Below are 11215 nucleotides of genomic sequence, written 5' to 3' on the forward strand. Positions count from 1 at the left end.
AAGTCCCCCCCAGCTTTCTTGTAGCCCCCCAGGCACTGGAAGGGGCTCTGAGGTCTCCCCGGAGCCTTCCTTTCTCCAGGCTGAACCCCCCAACTCTCCCAACCTGTCCCCATGGCAGAGGGGCTCCAGCCCTCGGAGCATCTTTTGAGATCATTTGTAGAGAGTTTCAGACCTTGGCTGGAAAAGGCCCTGAGCAACCAGATCCAGCTTGGAAATTAGCCCTGCTTTCTGCAGCTGTGTGGGCTGGAGACCTCCAGCTGTTTATTCCAACCTCAGTTTTTCCGCAAGTCTAAAAAATAACAGTATGGGAGGCCTGGAAGAAGAAGGAAAAAAGAATCTGGGGAGCTTAGCTGATGGCAATGAGTGTGTCCTGTCACCCTGCAAGCACCGAAGGGAGGAGACCAGAGGCAGCAACAGCATCTGAGCCGCTTGCCTCTGCTCCCCACCAGCTTTGGGACGCTCCTGTAGGGAGTTTTCCTGCTGCATTGTTCTGGCCGTTTCCCAATGCTTGTGCCCAGCCTGTGAAGCTGCTTTTCTCCTGCATCCCCTCGCACCTCCCCCTGCTGAATTCCCCAGCCTGGGTAGGTCTCCTCCGCCTCCGTTCCTTCCACTAAGGAGCTGTTGCTCCCTTAATCCATCTTCATAAATCAGCCTCCAGCTGCTGCTGGCTGGTCTCCCTGGGGTTTGCTGTCAGTCATTTCTCCGGGAGCTCAGCGTGGGCTTGTCTGTCCGAGCGGCGACGTCTCTCTCTGAGCTCAGCATCCTTTTCTGAGCCGAGAGCAACAGGCTCTTTCAGGTCACAGTTTCTAACAGGGACACCCAAATTGGGTCAGATGGGTTGACCCCATCTATCCCATCTTCCCTCCTTTCAGGGCAATTTAGGGAGCAAAAGGAACTCCCTCACCTGGCTCTTCCAGTCCTATTATGTTTGCACGGCTGGATAATGCGCAGAGCAGGACCCCGCCGTGTAAAAATACAGCCCCAGTCCCACCGGAGCAGAGGGATGCTGGGAAGGGAGCAGCATCAGGGCACTGTCACGGTGCTCTGGCTGCGCTGGGTTTAATCAGCAGCAGGAGAAAAGGTATCAACTGTGGAGGAGGGGACTGTCTGGGAGAGAGCATCCTGGGCTTTATTCGGAGAGCCGATGCGTGGGTGAAGGGAGCTTGGAAGAAGCCTCTGTCAGTCACAGCTCACGGAGCAGGTCAGGGGGGACGGCTGATTTATGGGGGAGATGGAGACGTTGCAGTCCTGAGAAGGAAAGCACCATTTCCTTGCATGCCATAATTCCCACTTTTTTGCCCCTGCCCAGGTAGCTGCTCTGGATTTGGGGATGCGGGCAGGCTTGATGGGCTTTTAGCAGGGTCATCAGGCAACGCTCAAGCAGCCTTGGGAAGGATGTCCTAGAGCTGCCAGTACTGATATACTATGTACTGGTATAATTCTGGTGTTATACACTGACACAGTAAAGCAGCAGTGGTAATGCAATCTCCTGGGAACAGCGAGATGTGTCCTGGCAGGAATGGGTGGTGGGAGCTGAGGTGTGAGCCGGGTTCTGGGAGCAGCTGGAAGGGAAGAAAACATATTCTGGACATGCAAACCCCTTCCAACTGAAGGAAATCCCCGACCCTCAGCAGCACCATTGCCATTCTGCAGGTAGGGATGAGTCCAGTGCCAGATCTCCGTGTCCCTAGGGATATTTAATTAGCCACACGCTTGCACGGACACCTGAAAATCCAGATTTGCCCCTGATGCTGAGGACAGGGAGGTGAGAAAACCAAGTTGTTTATTTTCAGGGTCTTGGGGGTGGCTCGTGAGCCTGAGGCAGTGACGCTGAGCAGATGATGGAGGAAGAGATGTCCCCATCAGAGGACAAGGAAGGGCAGCACTGATGGAGAACCAGCATCCCTCCAGTGCAGATGGGCCCTGGGATTGCCGGGGAGGGAATGGGGGGCACGGGGAAGGACTCTTGCATTGCCCAGGGGAGGGAGGGGGTTGTTCCCAGGCTGCTGTGGGATTTTGGAGTTGCTGATTAAGGCTTGCTCTGCCATCTAATGGACAGGGAGCACTGAACGAGAGAGGCAGGCGTGACTGCATCTGGGGCATGTTGGGTGGGTGTTGGTGGAGTTTGGAGTGCCCACCTCCCGTGGACATCTCCAGCCCTCTTTCATCTGTATTTTCCACAAGGTTAAAGATTGGTTGTCCTAAGAACAAGCAGGAAAAGAGTTATGGAAGGAGCTGGGGTCCTGTATCACACCGGCTCCTTGCATAGCGTGTATGCAGTCATTGCTGCTTGCAGGGCACCGAAAGCAGGAGGTGGCTCATTGTGAGCTGTGGAGCTCCTTATAAAAACATTATAAGGTTCAGGGGGAGATTGGACAGCTTTTTGGAAGGAAACTCCATCAGTAGTTGCTAAATTGCAAGCTGATCTAGTGGAAGGTGTCCCTGCCCATGGCAGGGGCTGGGACTGGATGGGCTTTAAGGTCCCTTCCCACTCAAACCATGCTGGGATTCTGTGATAAATACATAGAGGCCACATCCATGTTGCAATGTGTTGCAGGCTGGAGGGTGTTTGGAGGGGAATCCTCCAGGCTTGCCCTGCTCTTGCGTCCTCTTGCAGCTTGCCTGTGCATGCCCTGCCTGCTCCACAGCCTGGGAATATCAAGCTGACTGGGGCTCCCAGGGTGGGCTGGGGGCTGCAGAGTGAGGGTCGTGGTCTCTGATGGTGCATTCCCCTGCTCGCTTGTTCCCCTGCATGCCACACTCCATGCCGGTCCCCAGGCATCCCCCTCATCCCACTTTTCTCCCTGCCCGCAGCACGAGGAGGCGGCCGGCAGGAACTACAGCCTGGCCCAGCGGGTGCAGGACCTGGAGCATCGGTACAGCGAGGCCAGCACCCTGCAGCACATCCAGGCCACGCTGCTCTACGACATGCAGGCGCAAATAAACAACATCTCCGTCCTGACCGACTGGGCCTGGCGTAACCCGCCCTGCCTCGGCCCTGCCGAGATGAGGCTGCAGGAGGAGATGCACCATCCAGGTGATGGGGAGCTGCTGGAGGCGGGTGGGAGGGAATGCATCACCCTTTGGACTTCCCTGAAGGGGAGGGTGGAGGGAAAGGGTGTGGGAAAACTGCTTTAAATCCCTTTTGCATTGGCCAGGGGTCTGATCACACCCAACCTGCCTTTCCAAGCAAGCCAGGAGGGTTCCTCAGAGCAATGGACACCTCTGGGGGGTTCCATGCCATCTAGGAGAGGGGTCCTGAACCTCGCTGGCTCCTTTTAGGTAGATGAAAAGCTGAACATGAGCCGGCCGTGTGCGCTGGCAGCCCAGAAGGCCAACCGTATCCTGGGCTGTATCCAGAGAAGTGTGGCCAGGGGGGCGAGGGAGGGGATTCTGCCCCTCTGCTCTGCTCTGGTGAGACCCCACCTGGAGTGCTGCGTCCAGTTGTGGAGCCCTCAATATCAGAAGGATATTGACCACTTGGAGCGAGTCCAGAGGAGGCCACGGAGATGCTCAGAGGGCTGGAGCCCCTCTGCTATGATGAAAGGCTGAGAGAGTTGGGCTTGTTCAGCCTGGAGAAGAGGAGGCTCTGGGGAGACCTTATTGCAGCCTTCCAGTATCTGAAGGGGCTACAAGGGTGCTGGGAGAGGACTTTTTACAAGGGACTGTAGTGACAGGACAAGGGGTAACAGGTTTAAACAGAAAGTGGGGAGGTTTAGATTAGATATCAGGAAGAAATTCTTCCCGCAGAGGTTGGAGAGGAACTGGGACATGTTTCCCAGAGAAGCTGTGGATGCCCCATCCTTGGATGTCTTCAAGGCCAGGCTGGATGAGGCTTGGAGCAACCTGGTCTAGTGGAAGGGGTCCTTGCCCATGGCAGGGGGGTTGGAACTAGATGGTCTTTAAGGTCCCTTCCAACTCAAACCATTCTATGAAATCCCTCTTTGGCCAGTTTGGGTTGGCTGTCTGAACTGTGTGTCCCCACACTGCTTGTAGTGAGAAAGTTGGAAACACAGGAGCAGTATCAAGAGCTCGAATGTAAATGCTCCCCAGCATCAACTAAAAACCACCTGAGCAGTGCTATTCTCAGAGCAAATCCAAAACAGCTTCATACCAGCCACTGTGAAGAAAATTAACTCTTTCATGACTAAACTGTGACCAGTGTCTCAGTTCAGCTGGGACTGAATGCCACCCAAATACTCTGGAGCATCCAACACATCCCCATAAGCCTGGCAGGCACAAGACAGGATCTACATGGGACTGCTGAAAGCCGGGGCATCTCGAATGTCACCAGGCACCTCCGTGCAGGCAGCTCAGCTGAGCTCCTCTGGGAGGTGATGGAGGGAGACGGGGAGAGCAGCTCTTCTCCTCTCCCATGTAAACCAGGGTTCTGCCCTCTGTGGAATTCTGTCTCTGAGGACTACCTGAGACCGCCTGCCTGAAGTATAGATGGCTGGTGCCAGGCAAAATATATCCCACCCGGCAAATCCCAGTTAAAAACAACCGTAGGTTGTCCAGAATTATTTTTATCTCCTTTCCTTGTAAGATAAAACCCCCAGCAGCAGCTGGAGAGAAGAAAAACCCTTCTGCTGTTATTGTAGGACCACTGCTGGAGAACCAGCCTATTCTCTGTCAGCGTACCCGAGCTTTTCGGTACGAGATGCAATCTAATCTGAGCCTGGCAAAACGCCTATCATTCCTGTGTTGCCATTAAAAACCAGCTGAGCTGAGGATCATTCCTCAGCCACGCCATCATTAAGTGCAGATCCGTGCTAACGACCTTTATGACTGATAAATAAGCCATTGCACTCAGGTTTGAAGCCAGCAGGCTGCACTGGTTTTCAGCCTCCAAAGAAGCGCTGGATCTGGGATGATCTATCGTCTCCGCATCACAATTCCATTAAAATGATGCCGGTTTTGGTTGTGTGCCCCTTTCCCCACGCTGTGCCCTAAATGCCCTGTTTCTCTGCTTTCTCGCTCAGAGATGAAGCATGCCAGGAACTGCCCCATCGACTGTGCTTCCGTTTATTACAACGGGCTCCGGCGGTCGGGTGTCTACAGCATCATGCCCTCGGTCGGCGGGATGCCGATTGAAGTGCTGTGTGAGATGGACACTGAAGGTACGGCAGGAGGCACCTACAGCACCTTCCAGCAAAGCTTTGGGCGGGATTTGTCTAACCTGAGAGTTGTGTCTCATCTGAGCTATTTCTAAGTTACTTTATAGTCAGTGAGAGCAGCGTCACCAGAAGAACCCTTCTCCAGAACTCTTGAAAGAAGATAGATTTAGATTAGATATAAGGAAAAAAAATCTTCCAGGAGAGGGTGGTGAGGCACTGGGACAGGTTGCCCAGAGAAGCTGTGGATGCCCCATCCCTGGAAGTGTTCAAGGCCAGGCTGGTTGAGGCTTTGAGTCGGCGCTGTGCTGAAGTGAGGAGCAGGGAGGTAGACCCTCTCCCACAGATATCTTGGAGTGCAAATGAGGGAGCAGGTGACCTCCCACATCCTTGCTATCTAAATATCCATACAGGGCACGCTACTGTCATCGCAAGGCACAAACTTACTGACAAAATCAGTTGGCGACACTTGAGTTTTGGAAGAATAATGACAATCGTCAGGGAAATGGGGCTGTGGGTTGTCAGTCCCTTGTCCCACGGATCTTCTCCAGCATTGGATGGATGTGTCACATCAACGTGACCCATGCTGGAGGTAGGGGTTCCCCACACATAGGTGTCTTCCCTATTCTAGTATCCACAGGTGATGGCAGCTTTGGGATGCACGTGCTCAGTAAGAAACAGGCAGTTCAGGCAATGTGGCCTCTGTTATGTCATTACTATTATTTGCATGGCCATCAACACAATCTTGGACACTGTAGAGTGACAGGCTGTACAAACAGCAAATAAAAAGATGGCCCCTGTCCCGTCCTGACCCCCCCACAAGCTTACAGTATTGGAATAAATGAGAGAGGAGAGAGGGATTTGGACAGATGGGAGAGCAGATGGAGACAGTGAGACAATACTGGGACAGCTCGTGTGCCGCTGTGGTGCTGCAGGAACAGTACATAATAATCTCCAGACTCCAGGATCTCTGGTTTGTTCCAGTCCCAAAACATTTCACTCCCCAAAACTACCATCTCTCATTCAAACCCATCTTAATGTCTGGAATAATCCTCTGACATTTGATGTTATCTCTCTCCTGCCAGGTGGGGGCTGGACAGTCATCCAGAGGCGTCAGGATGGCTCAGTTGACTTCAACCGGACCTGGAATGAGTACAAGGAGGGCTTTGGGGACCTCAACGGCGAGTTCTGGCTGGGCAACGAGAACATCCACAAGATGACGAGCCAAGGGGACTACTCTCTGCGCATCGACCTGGAGGACTGGAACAACAAGCACAAGCACGCCTTCTACCAGGTCTTCAGGTAGAAAGTGGGATGGCCTTCCCTGGTTCTCACAGATGCAACTGGTTCAATGCTGGGAGACCTTCAGGCATGGGAACCCCACTGAGGGCAGAGTGACTCTGTCTAGAGAACTTTTCAGACCAGGCCCAGGCTGTCTATCCTTCCCCACCTGGATTTGACCACCAATTTTTGCTCTGGGTTGAAGCCTGGCTGTGAACCAGGAAAAGTGCAGCGTTGTTTGTCCATGGCCAACATCCACAGCCCCAGGGAAAGTGAGCTGTAGGAACCAATGGATAGTCTCCAGCTGCTTAGGGGCAATTGTTTCCTGCCAAAATTATTGAGCTCTCTGTCAAAAACAAGGTTTTGAATCCCATGGATGCTGGGTGGGTCCTTCAGCATCTCCCTTCTTTAGAGTTGTGGTTTGATTTTTACCCTCTTTACTCATGGCTTTTACTTGCTGGGCCTGATGTGACGTCCTTTGGTACCTACAGCTCTTGCCCTTCTCTGGTGTTTTATTTGTCCATACCACACCAGCCACATCCTTTCTTAATCAGGGGTGACCAAGTCTGTCTAGACTGTCCCAGATGAACTCCTTCCCTGTCTCTACTGGAAATGACTGTGGAGTAATCCGCCAAGGGAGGATGTCCAAGGGAGCACTGCACCTTCTGGATACTTGAAGCCTGAGACCCTAAAAATGCTGAAACTGCTGGAAAAAAAATAAACCATGCCACGGATCATCCCCCACTAGCCTGTGTGCCCTGAACGGTCACCCCGACTTTTCCCATCGGATGTCATGTGCAATGGCAGTGACCTTCAGCCCTTGCTAGCCCAGGGGCAGATTGCTAATTAGCTCTGCCTAGGTGAAGAGCGGGATGCTTGTGACACGGAGAGGAGTCAGTGCTGTGTAATTAGAGGGACTGTCTTCCCAAAGCCTCCAGAGTCCTTTATTGTGGTTTTAGAGTCATAGTCTGCCCCGTTCAGCCCTAGAACAAGTGCCCTGAGTCATGACAAAAGCATGCGCATCCCACAGACGGGAGAAATAAAACATCTTTGGACTTTAGGGGGGATGAATCATAGCAGGAGCCTGGCCAGAGAAGCTCGATGATTGCTAGGTGTCCTCACCAGGAATGCAGTACCCAGGTTGGAAAGGAGACTCGAACACTCCTCATTAAATAGTCCCACCTTTGTTGTTTGCAGAATTGAGGACGAGTCGAACTATTACCGCCTGCACGTGGACGGGTTCAGTGGGACGGTGGAGGATTCCTTTGCCTGGTACCACAACAAGAGGAGCTTCAGCACACCCGACTCGGGGAACATCTGCGCCGAGATTTCCCATGGAGGCTGGTGGTACCACCAGTGCTTTTTCTCCAACCTCAATGGGGTGTATTACAAGGTAAATGGAAGGATGAGGATGCAGATGTGCTACATGAGGTCCAGGGCTGGGAGGAGGCTGTTGGTCCTCACTTCATAACAGTCCTTCCTGCCTCAACCAGCCTCTGCTCTCCAGGGAGGGCAAAACAGTGAGTGACGGGAACCAAGACATTCCAGTCTTTTCAGTGCCATGGGCTGGACACGAGTGTTGAGACACCTCTGCATGCTGGGATTTGGGACAGCATGGTCCAACTTGTGATATGACAGACTATTACCAGTCAGAGTGAGTCCAGAGGAGGCCCTGGAGATGCTCTGAGGGCTGGAGCCCCTCTGCCATGGGGACAGGCTGGGAGAGTTGGGGGGTTCAGCCTGGAGAAGGGAAGGCTCCAGGGAGCCCTCAGAGTCCCTTCCAGTGTCTGGGGGGGCTACAAGGAAGATGGGGGGGGGCTTTTTCCAAGGGCAGGGAGAAGGACATTGGGAAGGACATTGGGAAGGAATTCTTCCCGCAGAGGGTGGGGAGGCACTGGGAAAGGTTCCCCAGAAAAGCTATGGATGCCCCATCCCTGGAAGTGTCCAAGGCCAGGCTGGATGAGGCTTGGAGCAACCTGGTCTAGTGGAAGGTGTCCCTGCCCATGGCAGGGGGTGGCACTGGGTGGGCTTTAAGGTCCCTTCCAACCCAAACCAGTCTGGGATTCTGTGACTCATGCGGACTGAGGCGGGTGGATGGCAGCTCCATGGGGATCATTTGAAAAATGTTGGGCTTTACATACTCTTCACCACGTTGTCATTAAGGTCTTTGCTCTAGTATTTCAGAACAATTGGTTTTCTGATGCTCCCAGCTGGATGAGACTCCCGTACATTTCCCACACCTGACCATCTTTTTTTCTCTGCATCACAGGGTGGACGATACTCCATCAAAAACCGCAAGGTCCTGGGGCCGGACGGCATCGTGTGGTACTCATGGAAGGACACAGACTACTACTCCCTGAGGAAGGTGGTCATGATGATTCGCCCACGCACTTTCCGGCCTCACCTCTCCCCATGAAGGAGACTGGGACGTTCTTCATTTCACCTCACGGCAAACGTTGGGAACAGAGGGCTAGAAATAGTTTGCTGTGAGCAAAAACTTGTGCTGGAGATCCCCGAGGGACGGAGCCACCATGCCTATTGCTTCCTGTTTGCTTTCAAGAGAACTGAACCAACAGCAGAAGCATCAAGACCTTTGACGTGTGTTTGGGCGGTGAAAGCTCTCCTAAAAACGTGGAGGTGGTTGCTGAGAAGGGCTGTGCAAAGACAAGCGTGGGGCTTGCCGTTTCACCGGGTAGCAGCAGTCCTTGGCGGGCTTCGGCAACCCCAAGGCTTGATATTAAATCCAGTTGCTGGTTTTGACTGGATGACGGGAGTCAGCCACGCACTGAGGCTGGAGCTGACACTGAGTGAAGACGTTGAGTGCTCTGGCTACCAACCCAACGGTATTTTAGAGGGAAGCGAACAAAACCAATCCTGTACATGTTTTCCACATGGGATGTGATGGACCAATTCTTGTGCTGTAGGGTGAGCGTCTCTCTGGTCTCAGCAGAGTTTCTCTGTTCACATAACGTGCGTGTATTTGGTACCGAAGGTCCCCCACTCTCACCCCTGGGGTGGGGTAGGGAGGTCCCCGAGGTGCTGAGGTGGCTCTGAGGAAAGCCGGGAGAGCCAGAGTGCATCGCCCAGGGGCAGCGTCATGGGCAGAAGTGGAGGAAGGTCTGCAGTGGCCCTCGCCTTTTCTGGCAGGGATCTTGTCACACGCATGCGCATGAGCAAGCTGTGATCAACATACCACAGATGAAACGATTAAAAAATAAAACATGCTGAAGGTTTTCCATTCCGTTTTCACCTCTCCAGCCTTTCTTTGGCAAAGAGCTTCCAACAAAATTTCTATCCACCCTCAAAGTGGTCTGTAGGAATGATCAGACATGATTTTTAGTCTTTTTTTTACTGCCTTACTCCGGATTCATTGTTGGTGTCTTTTCATTTTCCATTTGTAGCTGCAGCGGGTGACCATCCGTTTTTCCTGACTCTGCCTCCTCGCAGGATCAGGAGAAGGAGGCTGGAACTGGCCTCAGCGCTTACTGTGCTCGGTGATGAATATTTGGTTCGATTACCTTTTTCCTGTTTCATGTGCACATGCATGGGGCACCCACAGCTTCTCTGGGCAACCTGTCCCAGTGCCTCCCCACCCTCTCCGGGAACAATTCCTTCCTGATGGCCCATCTCCATCTCCCTCTTTCCGTTTGAACCCATTCCCCCTTGTCCTGTCACTCCCTGCCCTTGAAAAAAGCCCCCCCCAGCATTCTTGTAGCCCCCCCCAGGCACTGGACGTGGCTCTAAGGTCTCCCCGGAGCTTCCCTTCTCCAGGCTGAACCCCCCAACTCCCCCAGCCTGTCCCCATGGCAGAGGGGCTCCAGCCCTCGGAGCATCTCCGGGGCCTCCTCTGGACTCACTCCAACAGCTCCGTGTCCTTCTGCTGTTGGGGGCCCAGAGCTGGAGGCAGAACTGCAGGGGGGGTCAGGAGGTTCAGGAGGAGTGACTCTTAGCAGAGGTCTTGCTTGGGCTGGGATTTAGGAACGGCATTGCATCTGGGTTTTCAAACAGGAGAATCAGGATCAGGTGCAGAAGGTCTGTCTAGATCTCAGCCGTGAAATGTCTCCTTGGAAGGTTCCTTGAAGGCACCAAACCTTTGTTTTGTGCTTTCCCATTTTATGTCCTGTCTGTGCCTGTGGGACAGTGTTTTGGGAGAGGACACCACCAGGTAGGCAAGGACCTGGTCTCCATCACCTCCTTGCCGGTGTTTGGTGCAGGATGCGCACATGTGAGGGTCTGAGCTCCAACCCCTCACCCGGATGTGGATGTATTCTGACATTTGAGACTCGTGGGCTCTCAGAGGCTGGCACATGGGGTGGGCAGAGGGATCCACAGGACACAGGGCCCTTTGCTCCTCAGAGCACCTTGAATGGCTCTGCACAGTGAGATGAAGGTATTTGGTACTCCAGCAAGGCTAAGAGCAGCCTGAGTCCCATCATTCCAAGCCCCAAATCCAGGCGGGAGATTCCCGAGTTCCTCCTGGGGAGAAGAAGTGGGGCCAGCATCTGCAAAACCTGCTTGCTGCAGGACGAGAAGGCTAATCCTAAACTCCAGGGTGCTTGAGCCCCATAGCTTGTAGCGGATGGGACAGGGGGATATCCCCCTGTATGGGGCTGACAACCCTGGAGTAGATGAGGATCCTGGTCCAGGTGTCTGCTGGGTACCAGGCTTTGGACAAGGAACAGCAGTGCATCTAAGAAACTAAATACACCCCAACAAATGACCCCGAACACTTGGTGATGCTCTGGGGTGGGAGTGGGGTGGGAAAGCGTGTCTGACTCCCCCAAGACAGAGCTCTCGACTGTGGTCCTGGCTCCCTCCGC

General features: G+C 53.6%; 1 protein-coding gene across 1 annotated transcript in view; it reads left to right on the plus strand.

Annotated features, from left to right (window-relative positions):
* Positions 1-8811, plus strand: part of LOC104512369 (angiopoietin-related protein 7-like) — a 13508-nt gene extending 4697 nt beyond the window's left edge. The window contains exons 2-6 of the mRNA XM_010155320.1: positions 2815-3061; positions 4983-5120; positions 6200-6416; positions 7593-7833; positions 8665-8811. Coding sequence (XP_010153622.1) covers positions 2815-3061; positions 4983-5120; positions 6200-6416; positions 7593-7833; positions 8665-8811 — 990 coding nt within the window. The remainder of the gene's footprint in view (positions 1-2814; positions 3062-4982; positions 5121-6199; positions 6417-7592; positions 7834-8664) is intronic.
* Positions 8812-11215: the final 2404 nt, after the last annotated feature.

The sequence above is a fragment of the Eurypyga helias genome, unplaced genomic scaffold (genome assembly GCF_000690775.1).
Source record: "Eurypyga helias isolate BGI_N326 unplaced genomic scaffold, ASM69077v1 scaffold14487, whole genome shotgun sequence".
Classification (NCBI taxonomy): Eukaryota; Metazoa; Chordata; class Aves; order Eurypygiformes; family Eurypygidae; genus Eurypyga; species Eurypyga helias.